This window comes from Pempheris klunzingeri, chromosome 3 (genome assembly GCF_042242105.1).
Source record: "Pempheris klunzingeri isolate RE-2024b chromosome 3, fPemKlu1.hap1, whole genome shotgun sequence".
Classification (NCBI taxonomy): Eukaryota; Metazoa; Chordata; class Actinopteri; order Acropomatiformes; family Pempheridae; genus Pempheris; species Pempheris klunzingeri.
Window position 1 is genome coordinate 11,364,448 of NC_092014.1, and position 25,667 is coordinate 11,390,114.

At 40.0% G+C, this 25,667-nt stretch overlaps 2 protein-coding genes across 2 annotated transcripts in view; one reads left to right on the top strand and one right to left on the bottom strand.

Annotated features, from left to right (window-relative positions):
- The first annotated feature begins 837 nt into the window (after positions 1–837).
- Positions 838–5,722, top strand: ppa2 (inorganic pyrophosphatase 2). Its single transcript, XM_070856168.1, has 12 exons — positions 838–1,090; positions 2,078–2,142; positions 2,273–2,317; positions 2,404–2,457; positions 2,925–3,044; positions 3,277–3,363; positions 3,490–3,616; positions 4,379–4,506; positions 4,668–4,753; positions 4,872–4,941; positions 5,058–5,097; positions 5,199–5,722. Exons 1-12 carry the CDS (start codon positions 901–903, stop codon positions 5,219–5,221), a joined length of 1,035 nt encoding a protein of 344 aa, XP_070712269.1. The 5' UTR covers positions 838–900; the 3' UTR covers positions 5,222–5,722.
- Positions 5,723–7,605: 1,883 nt separating this feature from the next.
- The window catches only part of tet2 (tet methylcytosine dioxygenase 2), a 28,487-nt gene continuing 10,425 nt past the window's right edge, over positions 7,606–25,667 (bottom strand). Inside the window, exons 2-10 of the mRNA XM_070856163.1 lie at positions 12,611–15,619; positions 12,438–12,528; positions 12,231–12,324; positions 11,920–12,128; positions 11,434–11,584; positions 11,267–11,356; positions 10,775–10,912; positions 10,214–10,568; positions 7,606–10,103 (exon numbers count right to left, since the gene is read on the bottom strand). Of these exons, the coding sequence (XP_070712264.1) occupies positions 8,728–10,103; positions 10,214–10,568; positions 10,775–10,912; positions 11,267–11,356; positions 11,434–11,584; positions 11,920–12,128; positions 12,231–12,324; positions 12,438–12,528; positions 12,611–15,575 (5,469 nt within the window). The 5' untranslated portion in view covers positions 15,576–15,619 and the 3' untranslated portion in view covers positions 7,606–8,727. The remainder of the gene's footprint in view (positions 10,104–10,213; positions 10,569–10,774; positions 10,913–11,266; positions 11,357–11,433; positions 11,585–11,919; positions 12,129–12,230; positions 12,325–12,437; positions 12,529–12,610; positions 15,620–25,667) is intronic.

A 25,667-nucleotide genomic window follows, 5' to 3' on the forward strand; every position in this document is an offset into this window, starting at 1 on the left:
AAAGGTATTATGTTTGCCTAGAAATTAACAATGTGACATATCTGAAAAATGTTCTAGTGGTTTATGTTGTGTGTTTTGGGGGGGACAGACTAGGTGGCAGCAAAATGAAGCTGCTGCACATGGACCACATGCATGCAACGGACCATATGTCAAGTTGATATGGAAAAAAGAATGCATTTCCGGTTGCAAAGATTTTATTATTGAAATAAAAGTGCAACCGTAACTACAACGCGTAATGACACCAAGTACCAAAATTTGTTACCTCAATATTCAAATTATGGATTAAAATGTCGGTTGAAACATATTCCATGTATGCTTCGGTGTCTGCCATGATCTGGCTAACAATCCCACGTGAGAAAAACGTACCATTTAACGTACAGCAAAAATTACACTTCACATTCAGGATCATCCAAAAATGAACCAACTTCATTTCGGATACCTATAGATTTTTTTTTTATAGCACCACCATCAAACAAAATGTCAGCTTTGCACATAAAATACTGGCGTATTGCCATGCATGTCGACCTTTACTCTAGAAGCACCATCATGTGATCACAATCAAAACAGGTTGCACACTTATCATGTAGTTTATGTTTTTTTTTTCACTAAACCCCTTCATTTTTGCAAAATGACTATTACTCATTAAAACCAAACACGTTTTAGGCACGTTTGTCACAAGATATTTCAAATCATTTAATAAAAGGAGAATAGTCAATCAATCAATCTTTATTTATTTATAGCATAGTCCAGCCTTATCCCTCCCCTTCCCCATTGTGTGGGCTTTTATTTTGAAAACCGCTGACCGGACGCTCCTCGTCCTGTCTGGCGGGCTGCACACGCGTGGATGTGGGGGAAGCTGAAAACGGGAAGCAGGAACAGTGGGGCGAAGAGGTGTCTATAATGAGACCGCTGCTTCTGCGCTCTTCGCTCGGCTGCTCGCTGACGGTTTTCGGCTCATTTTTCGCATCCCGGAACAAACTCGTCACACAAGCAGCAGCGGTGCCTCATCAGTTTTATCTGAGAAAAACGATGCACTACCAAACGGAGGAGAGAGGACACCCCCATACTCGGGACTACAGGATTTATTTTAGTAAGTCCATCATCGCCACCATGACAGAAACAAAACGTGTGTCCCCTGAATTTCACAGTAACACAGTTTGACCTCCAAGTCCAGGTAAACGTTTGACCTTTGAGTTACACGCGCAGAGCTTTCTTGGCATGTAACACACACACACACACACACACCACTCGGGTTTAGAGTCAAAACCCGACCCATGTTAGCTTAGCAGCTCTGTTAGCAGTGTGCTCACTTAGTCAATCGCACCCTTTTAAAGCAGAAAGCAAGGAAGGTGCTTCACTGTGTTGCCTCACGTGGTTTTACTTCCGGTTGGGATGTCACGTGCACAATAGCAACTCTCAAAACTCCCCATGAAAGAAAAAAAAAAACAATCAAACTGGTATTTTCTCATTAGCAGATGTGCATTTTAAACACATATCGCATGAAGTTAAACTTGATCACCTCTTAAGAGCTAATGGGGGCATTTCATTCATTATTATTCATTGTCAGTGGTAAACATGCAGCAGTATTAGAATACCTGAGCATTGTTAACCCAGTAAAACATCACATTCTGTATCCAGCGTGTGTAATGTTACTGCATATTGGTTATGACTGTGTGTTCATTCAGCATTTAATATAAACAACCACTCTGGTAGCGTTAATATTAGCGCACATAATGTCCAATAAATCAACAGTGAGTTTATTTATAGTGTAATGAACCCCTAAATTGTGATTGTTGTTACTGATAATGCGAAACATTGTGGAACTGCCCATGAAATTGAATGTTTGACCAAAAACATTCCTGGTGTTTTTCAATCGCCTTCCGTAGTGGGTGGGATTTGTTCACTTGTCACAGAGATAGCTGTGTCAGTCGGAGCTATCGCAAGTGCCGTCTGCCGAGGAAAACCATGAAATACGATTACAGACCTGAACAAAGCTAAATATCATAATCATTGTTGTCTTCTTGGATTTCATTGGCTCTATGTTTTATCAGTGTCTTTTTTTTTTTTTTTTCCTCAGAAACAAAGGAAGGAAAACACATTTCACCATTCCACGACATTCCACTCATAGCGGAGACTGAACAGGTAACTCTTTGGTAGCACATTTTAGTCTCTGTTTGATAAATATTGCAGAAAGTTCATGACTCTGTTTATCTCTAACGTTATAATATAATATTCAAGCCAGCAAATAATTAATTTGTTTTATTTTCAACAGGAAAATGATGTGCCAGCTAAAAAATCCAAGAGGAATGAGAGTGAGGTATTATCAAATTCAGATGTCCATTTTACCACCTGAAAACATTCACCCCAGCAGATACTGTATATAGATATCGTCTGTGCCTTCAGGTACTCTTTAACATGGTTGTGGAGGTACCTCGATGGTCAAATGCTAAAATGGAGGTAAGAAGGCTGTAGATGCAGTATCTCACTTTTTTTTTTCTTTTTTTTTTAAATACCTGATCTGATCATTACACTTTTCATGCATGAACAGGTATGCAAACTTTCATCCAGTTTTTCATTGAGTTTATTATAAGTGTTTCAAGGATTTAGCATAGCAGTAGGCTGAAGCTAATATTATATGATGAGCCCCTAAATAGATGACTGTAACTCACCAAGAAATTAAATGCTTGTCTATACTGAGATACTGACTGCTGTTATTTAGCTAGCTGGCTGGCTAGCTTAGCAGTAGCCAGAAGCTAAAACTTTGAGTGTGGAAATAAAGAAATTAAAAATAAAGAAAAACAAATGAAGAAATTAAAATGTAAGAATGTTTCACACTGGTGAAAGCGCACGCTCACACAAACACACACACACACACACACACACACCTACATAGCGCACTCCTTCGCAATTGCTTCGATTTCTAGATTGCAACAAAGGAACCGCTGAATCCGATCAAACAAGATGTGAAGAAAGGAAAGCTCCGTTACGTTGCCAACGTATTTCCCCATAAAGGTTACATTTGGAATTATGGGGCGCTCCCACAGGTGAGGAAAATGCACAGTAGGAAAAGTCTCCCCTCCTATTAAACATTTTTTTCTGTGAAATGCTATTGTGTCCGTCGTCCTTGTGTTGCATTGGTGTTGTTCCAAGTCAGTGACTTTACATATTTATGCCAAGGAGTTCACTCATATTTATCTATTTAGTGAGGTAGTTAGTTGAAGTGTTTGCAAGAAAATGGTGATTTCTTACATGTGTTTGAACTGCTCCTTGGAAAAGACTTGGGAGGACCCAAACCACACAGACAAAGAGACCAATTGTTGTGGTGATAATGATCCCATCGACGTGTGTGAGATCGGCACCAAGGTAAGACTCCTAGAGGTGTATGTATAAATAATATCATTATTATAGAATGTTTTTGCTCACTTTTCAAAGATAACTTCATTGTGTGGTTGATTGATTTGACTGTATTCTCTTGGTCTTGCTCTTCAGGTGTGCTCTCCAGGTCAGGTGATCCAAGTGAAAGTGCTTGGCATCTTGGCCATGATCGATGAGGGAGAAATGGACTGGAAGGTCATAGCTATCAATGCTGAGGATTCCGATGCCAAAAACCTAAATAGTGAGTGATTTTCCCAGATCATATCATCAAGAGTCATTAGCCTTCACTGATCCATTCTCTACCCCGGAGAAATTTAGTCCTTGATGATAAAAAAAAAAAAAAAAAAGAAAGTTAGGATCTTATCTGTGCAAAACAAGGAATTTAAGGACAAATGTAATGGGTTTAGGTAGGCATCAGTGGAGGTGCCTGTGGAAGTAAGGCAGAGCTTTTTCAAATAAGATCTCCTGAACTGCATTTGATTAATGCAGGTATTAATGTACCCACACTGCTCAGTTCAGATTCAAGTGACAGAAATCCTTGAGAAAGTTGGCGTCTCAGACGGTCAATTCAGACTAACACCTAGAACATACCCTGTGGAGTTTCTATTGTCAACATGCTCTTATTTACATTCAGGGTTTCTTTTCAGAACATTGCGTGTGTCTTTAAGGTCTAACAAACATGTTTAATGGATTTCTGTTTACATTATGCAGAATTGTAATACCTGTTACAGAACGTTGTTTTACATCAGCTGCAATTTTCTCCTCATATGGTTTTAAAGGGGCATTTCTACATTTTATGACCCATTGTAATTACGCTATAATTTATTACCAGTTTATCTATGAAAGGATGTACATATTCAACATTAAGATATAGATGTGTTCTTTGTCCTCAATGCCACGTGTAAATGGGAAACAGATTCATAACTAATTAATACTAAGACAAATAAAGGGGAAGTTGGTCCTCTGTTCTCATTCTCTTGAATGTGTTTGTGTTTTTCCCCAGGCATAGAGGATGTCCGAAAGAGCCGACCGGGTCATTTAGAGGCCACTGTTGAGTGGTTTAGAAAGTATAAGGTGCCTGATGGAAAGCCTGAGAACCAATTTGGATTCAATGGACAATTCAAAGACAAGGTACTGAGACCTCTGTAACACCAAATACAGTTGGTGTACTAGGGGTTGCAGTCCATTGTGGTTTTAGTGGTTAAATTGAATGTGCTCAATTGGATTGCTCCCTAAGAAATCCAAATTATGTCTGTTTCTCTGATGTTCTTTGTCTTTTTTTCTTTTTACAGGATTTTGCAGTTGAGATCATTAAGTCCACTCATGAGCACTGGAGGGCACTAGTGCAGAAACAAACGAATAGTGGGGGGATTGAATGGTAAGTTGGTGGTGGTAAAACCCCTGCAGTGTGTATGTGTGTGATATACATATATAATGTGCTATGTAAGTGTAAAGAACACTACTGACTTTTTCTCTCTCTTTTTTTTTTTGTTCAGCAAAAATATCTCCTGCAGTGAGAGCCCTTTCAAATGCAGTTCTGATGAAGCCAGAGATGTGGTCCAATCGGTGAGAACTTCCATATGCTTTTGTTTCACAATGATGACAGTAAATACAATAATGGCATATAAAACTGTATTGGGGTTAGGTTTCATAATTGTCATGTATAACATTTGACACCCTAGGCACCTGCATTTGGTAGTGCCCATCCTGTCTCTTCAGAGGGTAAGTAATAAAGACAAACCTGCACTAAATTTGATTTGTTTGAGGTGTTTTATGTTTCAACACTAACATTTCTGTGTGACTCTGAATCTTCTCTTGCATAGTGGACAAGTGGCATTTTGTCTGAAGCCCTAAAGACAATATGGAAACCAACTAAACTTCTTAACATTATAGAGGCAGCTGCATCTTTTGGTATGCAGCTGGTTTATTTTTGGTAAGGACTCATTCTCAGCTGTACAAAACACCATCAAATTTGTTGGGGGAAAAAAAGAAAATGCCTACACTCAGTACGTTGAAAATACAAGCCAGTGAAGATCTTTACTTTTGAAATAAGTAAAGAGCCCGAAGCAGGATCTGTTTTTTGATCTTATATTGGATACCAGATAGCTTTATTGTTGGTAATTCCAATTATAATTTAGAGGCTAACTGTAAAAGTGACTGGTCTCCTTTCTATTAAATTATAAATTATGTTGCATTGCAATATTTTTGTGGCCAATGTCTAGGTCCAGTTTGGTATAAGGTTGAAAGTTAAGTGAATATGCTCTTATTTATCGATAACATTGTAATCAGTGTGTTTGCAACCACAAGCAATGTGGTTTGTATGCAATTTCTTCATGTTTGGGTAAATAAAAAATTAAGGTGTGAAAATGACATGATCTCTTTCCAGTTTCATCCTCAATTACACATTTAAAAACTTCAACATGTGGACGATATTCGGATAAGAATATTAACTTGGAGTAACAAATGAAATTGCTTTAAATAAATATAAATTTTATTAAAAAAACACCCACATCTCAGCAATATCAGGAATGATATAATAAACAGCTTTCAAATAAACTGCATTCAGTACATTACAATACTTACAGTATTAATACCCATCCTTAATTCCATTTTTTTGTAGCATACCAAACTTCAGGAGAACAAGGGAAGCCTTAAAAAATAAAATGACAGGCAAAAAGTTGCACATTTTTTTTTTATACCTTTTTAGTGTCTAACTGCAAAAAGACCAAGTGTGTGTCAACTGCTAGCTTAACCTTTGAGCTGAGCACATATAGTGTACTAGTTAAGCCCAGAAAGTCATTCAAGTAAAGTTGACTCACTCAGAAACACTCAGAAGCATCTTCAAGTATGGCTATGCTTTTAACCCGCTATATCTTAGACACCTCGGCTTTCTCAACCACAATCTGCTACTGTAGCTGGGTCCTGTACAACGAAATTCAACATTTTTATGCAGATTTTTTTTTTTTTTTGTACAAAACTGGAACAGTTAAAAAACAAAAAAACCTAGGACTTCTATAATGTCTGAGCAAACAGGATACTATAACTGTAAACATTGCTGTGACAGTGAGCATACATTTACAAATACTTCCTGCATAATCTAATTGTGATCGTTCTTTTAACCTGAAAAAGTCAAAAGGGTATTTAAAGATATGAGGATTGGTGATAGAGGAGCTGTGGGTCAATTTGACAGAACATGACGAACCTACATCAACATCAAAGAATGAGTTGTATTCCTGCAATACAGGTTCTTGGTATGTACAATGTGACATAATTTATTTTTTAAAAACATTTACAATCTGTTTAAATAAAACATTTTGTAATTCTTTATTACATATTTTTTTCCTGAAAAAGAAATGAAGTGCTTTCAGAAAATGAATATGTTGAAGAGTGGGGTAAGTTGTTACTATAGCATGACAGTCATTCCATTATATATCGCATTAATTAAGTCAAATAGACAGGGAAGAGAAATCATTATACAACTGCTTAGTGGTTATAAATAAATTTAAGTATACACAGGCACAAAGATGTGCAACTACGTTAATCACTGCCCTGGTCTTGCCTCATAGCAAAAGCAAATACATTGCTTTTTATTTAGTCAATATCATACTTTCCCTTTAGTCAACTCAGTGCATATATGTTCAAATTAGTTTTAAAAGATTACCACCATCCTAACTAAAATATAGGTAAAAAATAGCAGGAAAGTGTCTTTCTCCTCAAAAAATATTTTTTGTTTGTGTGAAGTATAGAAGAAGCATATTCAGGATGCAATGGCAAGTGCCTGAATGAGAAAAAGACAAGATGAATACAGGCGATGAAGATGTACACAAATGAAATTGACATTGAAAATGTCCCTGATTTTACAGTAACATCAAAGATTCAAGTTCAAGTAATACTTTCTACCGTACTGATAAGAAAGTAGGAAATGAACTTATATGCCTTTTGGTGGCCTGAAGTTTAACTGTTATTAACATTTTGAAAGTAATATACAAAGGAAGAAAGAAAAATATGTTATAAATCTATTGCCAAACTAGTTTTGAGGTATATGACAGGTTTGCACTGTACATTATTTAAAAGCCTTCTCACTGCCTAAGGAGTCTCACATTGTGTAGTAGGTTTAATAGCACCTCATGATTTAAAATCAGTTGAAACCCAAAGAAATACAATGAAATAGGCTGTTAGCATTCTTTACAAAACAAAATCTATAACAGTAATTCCAAAACGGGAAATTAATTTACTGTACAAATCTCACCTGTTTATTTTACAGTTAGATAGCAATAATTAAAGACCCCACAGCAAGCCAGCTGCCCTCTGAAACTGACGCTGAGCTTACCCTGTTTCATGTTCCTCAGTGTATAAAAAGCACATTTACTAAGCACCACAGACATAAAACTACGTGTAATATTCACAGTCCAGGTTTGTTCAATGAACCTAAGGTAAGGAACATTAAAAACAGTCGCTGACAACAAAGTAAACCTGGAAAACTAAAATAACACAAACGTTGATTTTTTTTTTTCCTCAAAATGTTAAAAATGCACCATTAGAATGGCTCAATTTACAGTATAAATGACAGGAAAGTGAAATAAGCACCAATACAATGACTTAAAAAATCTTTCTGCATGAATTTGAAACAGTTTCATGGATTGCTCATACAACCCTTTGTTATAAATTCATCAATTTAAGTTTAGTGATGCTTTAAAATGAATTACTCTATAGGTAGAGATACAGTATAACCAGATTTTATGATTTAAAGGTATTAGCAAAACATTTAACTCTCATTTAAAAAGTGCTCTAGAAACACTGACTCGCCAAAAACCATTATGATGCTGATGATTTAACAGTGGGATTTTTCAGTGTCCTGTTGACATAAGTCATGAAGTATCACTCGCAGAGTGTTTTCTGGTTATAGTGTGAAGGCATTTGAATTAAAATATATGGTAATAAACACACACTTTAGCACCGTCAATGCTGTCATTTACAAAGTCAGTGTTGCAAAGATGACATCTCCAAAATTTTGTAAGAAAAATAAAGCCACCAAAAATGAAACTTTGTTTCCATTAAAAATAGGTCCTTGTGTATCAGACTAAAAGCACCAGAGATTTGACAGTGTGTACCTTGCAAAAGTTGCCAAACAAAAATACATCCTTTGTAGGGTCAACTGGTAAAGCTTGATTGTTAAAGAGGTGAAAGACCTGATGTGAAAGGTGATTTATATCTCATCTGATCACGGGTTCCTCTTCTACGCAACAGTGTTGCCAACCTTACAGATAGGAAGGAGTGTTTCGATGAGGCTAATGGTGCTTATGGCCTATGTCATAAATAAAGCACCCTTAATTTTCTTGATCATGAATGTGTCTATACAAACTGACTGTAAGGCCCTGTGACCTTAGTGAAGGCGTACGGAGATGTACTGACATGGGTGTTTGTTGTGCATGACAAGGACCCCTCCATTAGTGCCTGGATAAAGCGCTTGTAAGGAGGCTCCCCGGTGGTTTCTGATGACTCTGGATGCTCTCGCTTCACCCCCTTCTTGCTGCCCTTGCTAGGTGTCCCCTCACCACCATTCCTCTCCGCTTCTTCCTCCTTCTCTCGAGCCTTCTCTGCCATCTTTGCTTCCCACAGTGCCAAACCATGCTTGGCCTCATTCATATTTTTGTGCTGGTAGAAGACCAAGGAGATGCGTGTTGGATGGTTACGATCTGGGTTTTTAAGGGGTGTTGTGGCATGAAGCTCCCGTTTTGCACACTCAATGAGGACTGAACCGTGGCTTGGTGCCACTGCCACACCCCCAATGTCAGGGTCTAAGAAGTTGTGCTCATTGTCTGACCACATCTCAGGCTTTTGTGGGGTTATGGGTATCTGTGGTGTTCCAGGTTCCTGCTTAATACCAGAGCCTGTGAGGCTCCCATTAGGCTGGCCTAACCCTGACTGTGTTTCAGGGTTTAAGCACCCACCACTTAACTGAGCAGAAAGCATCTGTGGACGAGGCATGCCCATCTCTGTCTTGATTTGCATATGGAAAGGATCTTGGCCTGGGGGTAAGATTTGAGGACTCCGAGATAGGTATGGATTTGGGTATCCTCCAAACTGATTGCCTTTGCTCACAGCAGCTGTATAGTCTAGACCTCCATGGGCTGAGGGTGCTCTTGAGAGGGGGTCCATGAATTGGGGGTCTGAGGGTCCATTAGGGCCATAAGGAGCATAAGGTCTAATTGGGTGAACTGGTCGCATGTTGCAAGCATTGTAACCATTGACCTGTAAACCTGGCTCACCATACCTTGGTTGATAATTGACCTCAAAACGTTGATGGACACTGTACTGCTGCTCTGAGTAAAGCGCTGGCCGCTGTTGTCGATACATGTCTAGGTGCTTTGGGTTTGAAGCATAGTATGGATGGTAATTGTTAAGGGCCATTCCCCCGTTACATTGATAACCGGGAAATGGACGATTTGATCCATTAATGTAAGAGTTTGGTGCATGGAGTGGGGAGGGGTAAGAGCTGGCTGTTGCTGGTGGATACATGTTGCCTGGCGTGGAAGTGCTTGGAAAAGACCCAGGATGGTTGGGGAACCTGGGGTAGCTGGCTGCATGTGTTGAGCCAGGATAAGGGGGAAGGATGCCGTGCTGTTGTTGCTGCTGTAGTTGCTGCTGTAGTTGCTGATGATGGGCCCCAAGAGGGTGTGTTGGCTGACCTGACTGCAGGGTTGCTCCCATAGCACCTGGTATAAGTCCTAGAAAAGAAAACCCCCCAAAAATAAAGGCCTAAGTAGTAGCAAAGTAATTTCATAATCAATATTTAATATGCAATTTATAAAATGTGCCAGATTAAATGTTACCTTACCTGCCATTGTAGCGCTCTGAATATTATTCTCATAAGTCCCAGCTTTTGACTTGGCCAGGATGGCCTTCTCTGCCTTATCATTAGCGCTGTCCAGCATGGCATTCTTGTTGGCAGCTGCCTTCTTAGCGTCTAGCTTTTTTTGCCGGCAAGACTTGGCGGGTTCTGCAAGCATGCGCACCTGGCGGCGGAAGGCACTGAGGACTTGGATGGCGCCTGACTTGATTTTCTCCTGCTGACCCTCCTCACTGCCAAATTCGTCAGTGTTGGATGCCTTATACAGAGGCAGTACATGGAGCTGCTCATCCTCTGGTAGTTTTCCAATTTCTCTGTTGTCCTCCCTTGTTAGTGTACACACCTGGAAAAACAGGGTGAGATACTTTTTATTGGGGATGTCACAGAAGTTAAATAAGTCTACCTTTGTTCACATATCTGTTTTCAAGTCAGGCTTCAATGGGGAAATCAAGGCATACCTTGATATGCATTTTGTGTCCCTGCATCTGTTTCACCCTCGTGCAAGAACAACATTCTTAGAGAGGTATACAATTTAGAGGTTCTGCTTACCACAGTGCTACCACCCTGCATGTTGTGGAGGTCTCTGTGAGCATGAGCACAAAAGTCCAGACAAGCAGTGACCCCAGAGAAGGGGCGGCCCTCCTTGAACCCCAGACGACAATCTGGTGCCCTGTGTTCATGTTCCACCTGTGTCCAGGAACAACAGGAGGTAAATTTGAATAAGAGATTAAAGGTTTCCAAAGGTCATTAAACAATGTTGTTGGGAAATCTATACAAAACGACTTTATCATGTAGACAAATACCCATGCACAGTTAAAAGTTTGACTTTCTGTTGGTAATGAATACCAGCATGCAAGTTGCATTAATCATGTTATTAGCATATACATGACTTAAAACCATTTTAGATTTAGATTTGATCTGAAAATCAATTATATTTTAAAACATGATGTTTTCATGATATATTTTAATAATCAGTATCAATAATAATGATAAATAATGTAGATGTGGAAAGGCAAGTAGACAATGCCTAGATATACTGACCTGGTTTCCATAAGCTTCAGGTGCCAAAGTTTTATACAAGGGAGCTAATAAGGTTGCCAGATTTTGAAGGTTGTGCTCAATTTTCTCTTCCTGAAATACAAAAATTGGCAGTGTTTAGTTAACTTAATTAGAGTATTACTGTATATTAAGGCAACTAGAGGAAATACCTCTTTCATATCATCGCCTAGTAGCTTGAATTTTCTTGGTATTTTGCTCCGGGCAAACTTGCAGCCATTGTAGTACATGCTCCAAGAGCAGCCAAAGGAAAAAGATGCTCCACAGGCGTCAGGATCTAACCCCTGGCATGCACAGGTCCTCCTGAAGGGTGAGGACAAAACATTTAAATGTGTTTTTGTTACCAAGGTTGGTTAAGTGTTAATAACTTGATGACCGACGATCAAATAATGATTAGAAGACACAAAAGCCCTTGAAAAAAAACAAAAAGAATAACTAAATCTTTCCTTTATGCATACAAAATAAGAACCAGTGTGGCCATGATGATGGTACACATGAAGGTAATGTTGGCTTAAAATCTGTCTTACAATTATTGTGACCATCTTTACATTACATTTTAAACTTCTCTGTTTTGTAAAAAAAAATAAAATACTGAAGCCTTCTTGGCCAGATTTGAATTCTGTAGTGGTGTCACTTACTCCTCATTGATAGCACATCGTCTCTGGGTGAGGGCTCCATGCTTTGTTAGAGTTTCACTTAGCTCGAGGTAGAGGCGGTCAGCCAGGCTGGGCAGGATGCCCTCCCAGACCAGGATTACCACAACGATGCAGGCTGTCTCACATGTGTGACCACTACGTTCCCGCACCAAAACCAGTAGCTTTTCTTCTACACTGGATCGACGAATCACCTAAAACATGAAAGGTATAGAAATTTGTGCACATGCTGATATTTGAGGCAAATGCAAGGGTTTACCTACTTCCCAAATGAAGGATTAATAAATTATTCTTACCCATTTGGCTATGGGGCACCCCTGTGTACTTTTCCCTTCCTTGCCAGTATATATTACTTTCTCAATCCTGATGGCACGACCAGTTAAACCAGACCTTCAAAGCAGAACAGAGGTGTTTATGTAAACGCAAGTAAAATAGCACACAGTGGGTATGTAAAACAATCACTGTTTACTGTAATTTCTCAAGAAATCAAATCTATGGTTAACCTTTTCTCCATCGACTCCCGAATACTGGCAACACTAGGCGCTGACCCCAAGTGAGTGTAGTATGGGCCTTCATCCTTCTCACTGATTTGTTCTAAATACCATAATGGAGCATACGTTAATATTAACACACCAACTGATCAATCATGTTTCAGAATCAACATCATGAGACTCACCAACACAGTGGCAGGATGCAATGTCATATTGTGTTTTCATGGGGGTATCCAATAGATTCTTAATAGGGGTATCCAGTAGCTTCATAGGAGAGTCCATAAAGCTTTGTAGGAGCTGCTCTTTCTTAGGGGTGGAATCGGGTGGTTTTTTCAGAGTTACATTGGCTGACGCAGCTGCTGATGATTCCACTCCACTAAGGTCAGTGTTGGTTGACAGGATTGTGACAGGCCCAGAAGATTCCAACTTGACTTTATTTGATGAATTGATGACAAGTGATTTCCTCTCAAACACAGGTGAAAGCTCATACTGCCTCAGGCTTTGTTCCATAGATGCCAATATGCTTCCCTGTCGCTTGCTTTGCTCACACAGGGATTGTTGATTCTCCTGTTTGACTTGCACTCCGCCTATGCTCGCCTCACGCATCTGTAACTGCTGTTCCTGCTGCTGTAAACTTGGCAGCTCAAATTTGGGTCCGTTTTCCATTTTCACAGCTTTCAGGTCATGTTTGGGGTCACTAATGCTCAAAGGGGGATGAGGAGGGCCCTGGCGCTCTTGCCTTTGTAGCAGGTGCATACGCAAGGCTGCATGCCTCTGAAAGTCTCCATGGGGACCCACAGGTCCCAGAGGTAGTCGAGGTCCCCTTTGGAACTGAGTGCATGATATCTTCAGCTGCTGTTCAGCTTTGGGATACATCTGGGTTGACACCTGTTGGTTTAACATGCCTTGTGGTAAGTGAGGTTGTGACTGTGTAGAGGTCTGGGAGATTTCCACATGATTGGGCTGGTGGCAGTGGTTGTTAGGCAGCTGTGGTTGAAATTGCTTGAGGTTACTAGTGCCTGAGTTAGGTGGATACTGCCTTTGATGTTGTTGAAGTTGTTGCATCTCTGTTGCGTTATTATAACTAAGTGTTGCATGATCATTGGGCTGGATGTGTTGGTTGTTGGATTGCGCAGAATTGTTTCTAAGAGGCTGGCTGGGTTGAAGCTGCTGCTGCTGATTTGGCTGAGGCTGACTGCGAGGTCTATAAATGGGAGACTTCAGTTGCTGCCCTTCAAATTGTGGTGGGTGGGATAGGGGACGCTGAAGATGACAGTGCTGTTGTTGCTGCTGTTGTTGTGTTGGTAAAAACCCAGGTGACAGTATATCCTGCAGGTCAGGGTCTTCACATAAGTGCTCTGACTGCATGTGGATGTGGTAGCGGCTGTCTGCCTGCTGATTTGGGGGTAAGTTGCGCTGCTCAGACATTTTCTGGGGTAGAGGCTGCTGGCTTTGTGATGCCTCAGAATTTGATTGCTGCCACTCAGGGGCAGTGTTGTGCTGAGCTGAAGCACAGTGAATTTGGGCTGGTTGACAGTCCTGCTGTTGCTGCTGGAAGCTGTTAGATCCCTGGCTGCTATCTGTGAAAACTCCCTGTGTCTGGAATCTTTGCGCTGGATTTGGCTCCAGCATCTGGCAGTGAACCTGGGGGTTAGCTGTCTGCTGCTCTGACTGAGGCTTAGCAGGGAAGCCCCTCCACATGTCCTGCTCTTGTACCTGGGATGACGGGCCATTTGCAGGTTGCTGCTGGGAATGTGAAGAGTTTAGCTCTATCCAGCCTCTCTGGTGGGGAGTCGGACATAATAAGTTGGTTCTCTGCTGGGATGTGTTCTCCATCTCGTTTTCTAACCCAGCATGAAGTGGCTGCTGGAGACTGGACCCCATGGGTCCTGAACTGTCAGCGCCACGTGGGTTCCCAGCATTTTGGTTTAAGGTGTGGGGTTGTATCCCATACTGGTGGCCTCTGTCAGAGCTGTGATGTTGATGCTGACCAGACCCGGGTTCCTCACTTTGCCCCATCTTCTGCATTCCAGAGTTGGGAAAAGTTCCATATCCATCTGCCTCTCCCGTCTGTAGAGGAGCATTGCGCTCAAGAAAAGAGCTCTGGTTAAATTCTTGGTTGGCTTTTACAAATATACCTTGAGGATTCCTGTCATCTGAAAAACACTTTGGGCCATTTTGATGTTGTTGTGAGCCATTGACAGTATTTGTAGGTGGGATCATTCCAGGCAGCTGACCTAGAGATAGCTCCTGACCAGAGTAAGATGGTGGTCGCTGCTGATGTTGTTGCTGTTGTTGCTGCTGATGGTTTGCATCAAAACTGTTGGAGTATCCATTCACTACGTAGTTGCCAGAGTTATAATTGTGTCTTCCTTCAACATTGCCTGATACCCCAGACTGCCGTTCCTGTGAGTCAGGCATCTGAGTTAAATTAGGCAATCCTGAGGTTAAAGAGGATTCAGCACCTTCACTGGGCATCTTATTTATCATTGAACCATTGACAGCATCTAGCTGTGGCCCAGATGATGCAATTGACACTTGCTCAGGATAATACTGAGACAAAGTTTTCTCTAAAAGATCACCTGGAGTGCTTTCTATGGTTGAGGGGGGTGATACAGCACCATTTGGAATTGAAACTTGTTTGTTTCTAGGTAGACCAAAAATATCACCATTAGGAAAATTACAGTTCCTCTTTTCAAACTTAATCTCCGTCTGTGGGGTATTGCATTCAAATTCTGTTGCTTTTGTCAACTCAGGAAAGTTGTCCACCAAATTGGAGCCCATGTTGTCATTACCTCTAATCTCACTATCTACTTTAAGTTTCTTGGGCTGGTGGACCAGTAAGGACTGCTCAGTGACTGAATGCTTTAACTCTCCGTTCATCAGTTCTCCATTCATTGTGTAGGATCCTTGATCGAACAGCCCTTGTACTGAAGCAGGGCTGTCGCAGTTCTCTCTGTGCCTCTTCATGGAGTTGACACCTGTGCCTGGCTTGTAAAGGTTCCAGTTCGTATCCCCAGTGATCTGCAGAGAATCTCCGCCTGAAGACTGGCCTCCATTCTGGAGTCTGTGAGAGATGGTGTGAGATGTGCCAAATTGTGCTAATATCAGACTTTCTTCCGTCTCATGTCTGGCCTGTTCTGTTTCCATCTGGCCTGCTCAGAGTCCATCCACAGGGCTGCCCTCTGTCCGTCCTGCAAGGCAGAGAGTGGAAGAGAAATAGTTTGTTACATCAGTATTTAAGCATTTATGCAGTATTTAAAAGTTAAGTTTTGAAATACAGTAATATGTACTATGTAACACAAACTGCCATGCTTTATGTGGTTGCACCCGTACACACTGAAGATGTGAAGACTGGGTCATGATGTGTATAGTGTGAAAAGCAAATGTTTCACTGATTGTGTTGAAGAACCACCCAGTCAACTATGTAGTGTACATATAGCATTTCAAACCCCAAAACATAATTGGATACAGTTATTTTTAGAGTTTTGATTTGCCTCTAGCACCGCCTACTTTACAACTACTTTACTTTTCTACTTTATGATGTTTTATTATGCTCACTAATTGTGAATAAAGCATATCTAATCAATCTATACAAGTTAACATTTGAATATAATTTCTTGTACTCTAAGTTACAATTATTGAAATACAAATTTTATTAGAAACAAATGTTAAATGTACCAGTTTTAACATATAGGACATACAGTATACTTAATGTCCTTATCACCAAGGTTTTTATAGGATCAAGCATTTTAACTTAGACAAGTGCAGGAACATTGATTAAATGATTTGTCTGGAGGATGCTGCCTTGTAATGTTGAGATTAAGATTTGTCTGTGAAACTGTTTAAGCTAAGCTAATTATTTTCAGGAAGCCCCACATTTTTAGTCCTTCAACATAAGTTATACTGATATCACTACTCAAATATGTTCTGCTGACAAACATCTGCTTTAAGCGGTCTTACACTGAAGGCTTAGGTTTGAATATGGCCTTTATCTTGCACATTCCATTACAAAGGTCAGTAGAGCAATGTGTTAACACTTGGCACTGAATGTGTACCAGCTGGTAACATGGTCCTGTCATAGAATTAGATTCACTCTCAATGATCTCATCACTTAATCACCTAAAGACCAGACAGTGAGCGAGGAGAAAAGAATACAAACTAGAGGTTATTACACGATTATACTGGCTGACAGTGGATTGTGAGTCACTATTTTGAATTTAAAATACACAGCCTAAACGGTGTCCTGAAGGTGTACACCATGTTTTGTGGTAATATTTGCAGTGTCCAGTATTGAGAGTACTTATTACATGGTAATATGTGTGTTTCATTTTGAAGACATCACAACAGGCAACCTGTGCTTGCTGTCACCCATACAACTGTTTGGCAAAAAAAAGCATAAGTCTAGCAAGGTTAATGTCCCAGATGGTAGATAGGAGGAGGAGTTGGCTGCTTGTCAGCTGTTCAGTCATGGTATCCTTCACCCTTAACACATTCTAATGTCAAATATGCAAATACAATTCAGTTCTCAAGTTTGAGGCCTTTGTTATCAGAGCTTAACTCTGCCGTTGCAAGGAGAAATCTAAAAACCTAAATGAGTAGTAAAATAGATGAATATTTCACATGGTATTCTAAATTTGGTTTCTGTCTAGTTTTCATTATATGTAGTGTTTTACACACAAAACATCATTGCTATTTCAAGACTGAATGCATGAAATGTAGGTAAAGAAAGCTGAAAGAGAGTTCCAATAGGGAGAAATTGGCAAAAATGCGAGAACTAGATTTTAATTTTTACAACTTGGAAAAGATCTCTACCAAAGGTTAAGGAGCAAACAGACCTTATGGTTTAATTTTTTGCTTTCCCTTTGCACTCTCTCTGCCAAAAGCAAATAGATTTCAGTGGTTCCAGTAGGACATTGATTTCTGTCTGCCTCCCTCAATTATTAATGCATGTCACATCTGCAGCATCTGCAAAACAATTGCAGCGTGCAGGCACAAAGAGCCGCAATCTAATCCATCATAATTATGGGAAACTCTGCTGCAGATGCTGGAGGAATGGGCAGCTGATGAGCACCAAAAGGGGCCCAGATTCAGTGTTAAAGTGTTAAAGTAAAACAGAGTTGGACATTAAAGCTGGTTGGCTGAAGTGTAGATTCATGGTTAGGAGTTTATATGTCCTTATACAGTATATATTGCAAAACCTATCCAGATGGGTTTCAATCTGAATAGTTTGCCCTCGGTTTGTCCTCAATCAAGGTTAAATTTGGGTCAAGGCGCAGTTAAATTTGTATCTTGAATTTGTCTTTTCTTTTTTGCGGCTTAATTATATTTAACTGGTTTTGCCTCTGCTCAGGGGCTTTATTTATCCCTGAGCATTGTTTTTCTACATGTTAAATACGAGAGAAGATGCGTTTTCCTGGCTTTGATCTCAGAGGTTTTGTCTGGCAACAATGAACATCTTACACTATCACAACTACCTCCTACTCTGAAAACTAACCGGAATATGGAAACTTGAATAGCTTTAAAAAGTATATGACCCCTTGTGATTATAATATAATATGAAACCCAGTAGTCTGATTCCAGTGTTGTTAGAGTAAGACTATTTTTTCTACACAGATAATTCACCCCAAGTGTACATTCATATTATGTTACCTTTGCGAACAGGTTGAATAATGTTAATTGATGGTGACAGGTGTTAGAGGTGGTTGAAAGGGACTGCATCATATTTTTTTTTGTTCATGACTTGCCACAGCATGGTGCCTAGGGAGCAACAGTGTAAGAAAGCATGTTTGTCAACAAAATTTTGCTCCCAGTAAATTAAAAAGATTTTTTGTACATATTTCTAAAACACAGACCAACATACATGTAACTGTTCCGGATTTATGCATCTTAGAAATTTGAGTCAGCTAAACACTGTATGTACTTAAAAGCTCTGAGTGAAGTCTCAGGTCACAACTGCTGGCTGCTGTGGTCAAGTTCAGAAAAATATGCTATACAACCTTTGAAAACATAATTGGATCCAGCTTCGGATTCCCACAAAAGACCTCCTGTTAATGTAAACCTACTATAGGCTCACTATAGGCACTGACTGATGTTTTGGGGAGGAGGGGGGTAGCTAAATATTTGAGGTACTATGGCATGTTTCATTTGGCATGATCGTGCTCCATCATTGGACCTGATTGTCACATCTGGAACCAGTTACAGCTGCTTATGATACTGGCAGAAGAGCTGTCGTTTTCAACCAACATGATTGATTTAAAGCTCGATAACTAGGGATGGGCACCGAAACCAAGCATTAAACAGGCCCCGGTGTTAAATTATCAAAGACCATAATATCGAGAAGCTCTGGCACCCGTTCTTCTCTCAGTATTGGAGAAATTGAGAAAATAGATTTCCTATATATTTAGGATACATAAAGGTTCTTGCGCCTTTTATCTCAGCAACTCTGTTTCTTACTTACAATAAGGTTAAGACGTGTTTACGATGCTTTTCGCTCTTACCGATATAGACGAGCGATCTCTCTAACGGCCTGTCGTATATGTAAGGGGTGGGGGCCAGCTCTCTCTGCAAGCTATGTTAATCCTGTTCTAATTTTCTTTTTTCTCTTAAAAGATAACAAAAACAACGGAGAAGAGTACAGTTAAAGTACTGCATCAATAAGCAGTATTGCAGTAACAGTAAGAGTAGTAGTGCGAATAAAATCTTAACGATACTCCCTACTGATAACCTTGTTTGAAAAATGTTTGTATATGGACAGTGTCAATTTCAGCCACAACAACCATTGCCTTTTAAAGAAAAATCATCTTTTAATCCCATTTATTGCTTTACTCAAGAATGACTATAAACAAAAGTAAGTTCAGTAGCTTAGTAATGCTTCACAATTCATGGAAACATCTTAAACATAAATTAAATAGATTTTCTGTGCAGAAGGGTAATATGAGATGGATATCTAGATAGATATCTATATAATATGTTCAGGTACACAGTTAAGAAGTACTCTATCTCTGGGATGATTGTAGGCTGGGCTGGTTTGCTTAAGGACTAGCTGAGATCAATTTTGGTTTGGTTGGTTTCAATTGCTTGCCAAAAAGTTGCCCATTTCATCAAGTTATTAAATACCTCAAGATACTGTGCACTTTCAGAGACTACTTATAATCAGGTCCTTATATTTTCTTAACCACAATGTCCAAACCGGTCTGGCGGACAATGAATGAAGCAGAACAAAACCTGTCACACTGTTGCAGTTGTGGCCCAGTCGACCGTCTGGACAAAGATCACCTATACAGGAAACTGTCAATCCAAGCTCTGCCCTGACAAGCGAGCTGCTAGACATAATCACCCCTCCAGGACATTAGCAGGCCTCTAGACCCCCAAAGTTAGAGTGCTAAATCTCCCACTAACGAGCCAAGCTGTTACAAGGGTGTCTGGAAGCTCCCAACGTTGTCACAGCAGAGCAGCCAGCTGCCTGTTAGCAGGTGGAAGAGGGAAGCAGCACACAGAAAACAAAGACAGCTCTCAGGTCTATGCTTGGGGAAGAAGCCTGAAAGATGTCTTTTAATGTGTGTGTTCAATGAAGAGCGGGCATCTTGCATCCCAGATATCAACTTTTTAAGAAAAAAAACTTGTTAACCCTTGTTATGAGCTTGATGAAAATATACTTTTCACAGTATCCAGTAGGATTTGGAGGGGTTTCATAAGCCAGAATAGAGAAATTTATAACACTCAAGAGCATGCGGCTCCTCATTTAGAGAAAATTAAGACAAAATCAGTGCCACTTGAACAGAACTGGTTTAAATAAAAAGGTGAAAGGATTACATAAAATTATTCCTGTTCCACTATCTCATTATTTATATTCAGACCGTACTGGAACCTGAAAATGAAGAGTCTCACGAGCTGCTCGGCAACAGGTTACAGAACTAATCTCCTTTTTGCTGCTGTCAGACGCAGACGGATGTAAAGTGACACAGCGGGATACCACCACCAGCATTGTAATCAAGAGTGACACTGAGCCTCTTTATAATAATGTCAAAGTTATTAAAACTGAAATGTGTTATTTTGACAAATGAGTATGAGAAAACCATGTGGGAGTTGCAAAACATGCACGGGTCTGTTTGATGAATGGTAAATGGTCTTTGCATCCACAAGGCATCTTCATTCATACAGAATGCACAACATTTGGATGTTCTCCTTCATGGCAGATCTGCTAATCTCAAAATGTGTTGCTTGGATTAGCTTTGGTTTCTGTGTAGCTTGATTGCAAGAAAAGAAGAAGAGTGTGTCAGCCTTGTTTATCAGTCCTGATCATTATGTTGTAAAGTAAAAGAGAAATGACTGACAGTGATTAACAATGTCTGTTTGCCAACAAATTTACTTCCCTCTGGGTTTGTGATTTCAGCTTGAATATTTACAAAAAAACAGCTGCACAGAGTTACGTACTAAATTGAATTAACATATATAGTAGAAAATATACAATTTAAAAAAATTATAACCTCTTTTTGCAGTAGACTGCACTCACTAAGGGAACTTAAGTTTAAATCAGTTTGGTTTGACGAAAACTAAGGTTCCCTCATTTTTTGATCCCTTTCAAGGATCCCTTTCAGCTTCTGATCCCTGAAAACGTAACAATGAGGTAAGCGATTGAATACCACTTCCCGACCCCATGTGACTCCTCCTTTGTTTTGTCTGGCTCTCAGTGCAGTCTGTAAATCAGTAACTAAGTCAAGAGGTGAACACTGGTGCTAAGCTGCTTTCAGTGCAGCTCCACTCCTATGGGACACTCCAGGGTTTACAAAGGACCGAACGGAGCCAAGCAGCTTGTCACAGTTGGATACACCCACACTGACAACAAAAAAAAAAATCTTTGCAAACCCAGAACAAAGCCAGAGATCCCAGCTGAGTATGTGCGCGCCTGTACGCGTACAAACATATAAACACACACGCACACACACACAGCAATTACACAGTGTTGTAAGTCCAACTTTGACCGTGCTCGCTTTAAGACACTTCGAGTAATGGTTGCATCCTCTTAGTTACTTAGACATGATTCACAGGATTCATTCTATTTTTGCTCCAGAAGTAGAGCACTAAACTAAACCAGAGGCACAGCGTCGCAGTGGCTTTACTGTGGATGCCTGCTGGAAGTTATAATGCTTTGATCTATTTTGGTTTTCTTTCTAGTAGCTAATGTCCACCAGGGAAATGAACACTCTGTTTCAGTTTATGATATGACTCAACTTACTTGGCTTGAAATATATTCCCAACAAGGCTTTCTTTCCCTCTAGAAGTCCTATTCTTTGTCTCTATATGCTGTTGTTTGGTCCCCCCCCTTTCCCACAGCCTCACCTCTTGTCCTCTGCCCTGTAAATACACTTTAGATTCCTCTGTACGTCTATCTGCTATCATCTACTTCCCCCTGTTCAGTCTGTCATTTAGCCTGTGCAGTTATGACCCTGGCTGCTAAGCGTTGTTGTACTCATTGCCTATAGTTATTTTCTCTGTAGCTATGTGTTTGCTGGCATTTATAGGTGGTCGGTTGCTTTTGTGCTTTGAAGCCTAGGGGTAAGGGTGGACTCTTGGACACAGTGTGATCAGTGTTGTAAAACAATGGACACAGTTTGCACAAGAGTCATTTAAGGGCAGCAGTTAATGCACATGGCAGTTTTTTTAAAAAAAATTAAGTGTCTTGTTTTTAATATAGCTTTGCTTTAGCAAATGCAGGAGTGCACAACTTATTTCTGGTTGTCTATCAAATCAAGCTAAAAATTGTTTTTGTCCTTACCAGAATATAAAAATTGAGCTACAGATTGTAGGTTTTATGGATATTTAGTCCTATTTCCTCCAGTAGTTTGATGCTTTGTCTTCACAACACTAGTGAAGCCAACCTTAATGCACTGGACTCATACTGTGTTTTTGTTATTCCCAGGGAGAGCCAGTGAAATATGAGAGCTGCCATAGTAGATGGGGTCTATTTGGCGTGACTTGGCAGCCGTGTGTGACATTCACCACTAACGACAGCTGCTGGGAAACTCAGGTCTCTGCACTTTCAGGTTGAAACCTAGGCAGCAAGGCTAAAGAGTTCTCTGAAGAGAGAGAGCAGCACTGTAAATCAAGCACGAGCTTGCCAAGCCGCACCGCTGTTTTGCAGAATAGTCCCAAGAATAAACCCTAATCTCAAGTGTACATTTCCTTTTCTTTGCTGAAAAGGTCCCAATTCACATTTTCCTGTTTGAAAGATAAGAGCACGGAGCATGCATCCAGTCCAGACGCTATAAATTTTCACAGCACTTAGTAAAGGTGAAACCCATAGAGTACGCTTATGAACTGAGTCATAATAAAGTCTGTTCAGAACATTAACTGTAATATCACCTGAATAAATATTATAACTGTAACTACTGTAACTTAATGCTAATGCCAGAACAGCTACAACATCACAACATATGATATAACATTGAACAAACTGGGTTTGTCAATAGTCAGCGATGTTTCGTATGACTCCGACTTTAATTTAATGGCATACGAAAGTATCAAAACATAATGATAAGCCATTTTCTGGGAAGAATTTCTAAAAATCAGTGTAATGTTTTTGAAATTTCTTTGGCCTCTATTGTCATTTCGTATCCCAACTTATACAGTAGCGTCTAACTCAAATACATGGTATAAAATACACCAAATACATATATATAACTCAAATTAATCACAGTGTATATCAGTGATATGCACACATTAACCAGAGACCCTAATTTTGTGTTCTATCTCATTACTAAAGCAGCAAGGCTGAAACATATGAGCCTCATTGGAGCCACCATGAAATCCAGTAAGGCCCCATACTTGAAATTTTAGTTTACCTGATCTCTCACTTCTTATTCCACCAAACATAAATACAAATCATCGAGTTTATGTTTATAACACATTTTTGTAGTGTATGTTCAATGTCAAACCATAGAAATGCTGTAATGGCTGTATATGCTGACAGACTGGAGTTAGACAGTTCCGGCTGCACACAGCAGAGCTGTAAGTGAAACCTCATCCCTAGCAACCCCTACCAGTGTAATTAGGTCAGATGACTTGCATTCTACAGTGTTTTAAATCCCTCCCGTAAATATAGAGCCGGTCTTGCTGCTCTGCAAACCTCATGACCTCCGACAATATTTTCACAACTCTGCATTCCAGTTGGCTTTGTTAACAACAAAGATGTTTTTTCCACTCGTAACTGTTCAGAATCATTTTTCTATCTAAGAATGAACTGCTACTATGGGCACTGGAGTCTTGGCACTTAGTCATACATGTCTTCAACTTATGTGTTATGGGTCCAGTTTTCAATGGCATGAAAATAATCAGGCTGGAACAGCCCTGTTGCACACAAACTTGATTTGAGGCAATGTTTGATTGTTCCTTTAGACGTCTGTGTGTGAATTATGGCAGTTCATGACATATGGCTAGCACATGAAATGGGGAGAGAATTTTGGGGGGAAGCTAAGGGGGTGGACTGGAGAGCCTGAAAGGTCAGAGCACACCAAGTCATGAAGTACAATGTGAAGTAAAGTGCCAGTAGCATGTGTTGCTATTGACTGTCAAATGCTCATCAGGCACGGTAGGACAGATGTTCATTCATGTTCTGCATCTCACTGAGTTTCTCAGTCAGGCAGCTCACTCTTGATTTATGTCACATGGCACGCTCATGCAGTGCGTACAATGCACCTCACATGGTTGCATGTGCCTTCTCTTTCTGTTGGTCTGAACATATGACACTCTCCACCCTGGCTAAGAAACAAAAAGCCCCTGTTTCTGCAGTCATTTTTATAATCCTCCAAATGTACATGCTAGCCAGATCATTGTAACATTTTCTTTGCACTGCTTAGACCTTTTTGCTATGCTGTCACATGAGCAACTTAAACAACGTGGGATTTACAACTCGGGTAGCACTCGAGCCCGCGCTGAGAGAGGGAATATCTAAACAAGTTAAGCATAAAAGTGAACAAAAACAGGACCACACACACAAGTCAAAGCTGTGTGCCTTCTTTAACCACTGCCTCATTTGTCAGATCAGATCAACACGTTTTTTTTTGCCTTTTAAAGGAATAGTTCAACATTTAGAGGAATTTACTTATTTGCTGACATGCTAAATATTACCCCTTTCAGAACTGGAACATAAATATAAGGAAGTCCGCCAAAAAATAGTTCAACACATAACCTCCTGTAAAACCTACTGAAAACTACTCTATACTTGGTTTATATACAGGTTACAAATGACAAATAACATATATATTGTGTTAATGTGTGAGCTTTAGAGGTACTGGCAAGTGGTTTTGTTACTTTTTGACAGCAGGCTTGCTGTTTCCGCCTATTTCCAGTCTTTCAGCTAAGCTACACTAAGTTTCATATTTAACATACAGATGAGAGACTTACCTTACTCCTGGCAACTAAGCCAATGAGCATATTTCCCAGAATGTCAAACTATTTAATTAACGCTTCAAGTTAAATGATTAGATATAGCACTGTTTGACATCATGGTTTTGCACCAACTTCTACTGATGTAAAGCTTTTTGCTTTTGTTGATGCATCTGTCTCATGTTTGGGCTATATACAGCCAGACAGCTGTTTTAGATTAAGATGCAGCGACATGGTCACTGAAGACATGCAGATACATGTGAAGGTTATTACCAGGAATGCAGAAGCTTGAAGTTTTGTGTTAGTGATTCTGTTAATAACGAAAAAAAAATTGTTGCTGCATGAGGAGGGAATCTGACTTAGCTCCTCATGTCTAGTTTTTCAGGTAGAGCAGTGCAGTTTCTGTGCAGTTTCTGTGCAGTTTCTTGTTAATGCTCACTGTGGCCTGATCACTACACTGTGACGTAATGATGGCTGCATCACATGACACCCTGGAGCAACAGTTCTCTGTTGCTCTTCTGTCCTCTCTTCCCTCACGACGGTTGACCAAATAACAGTGCAGCTCTGCAGGTAGAATCAGCTTGCTGAGAAATGGAATGGTGTTGAACATTAAATACGATGTGAATATACCCTTGTGTTTCAAGTGGATGCAATGAATCAGTTATCTTTACATCTAGTCTATCTGGTAGTCATTTGTTTAATTTCCACATTTTCCCCAATGTTTTGGGAATTTTCAGTAATGCATGCATACAAATGCATGTAAATGCTATTCAGTATCTTGACTTTCTTTTTGAATCTGATTAATAGATTACAGCAGAAACACAGGCGACACACACTTCTGTTTGTAATTTCTTC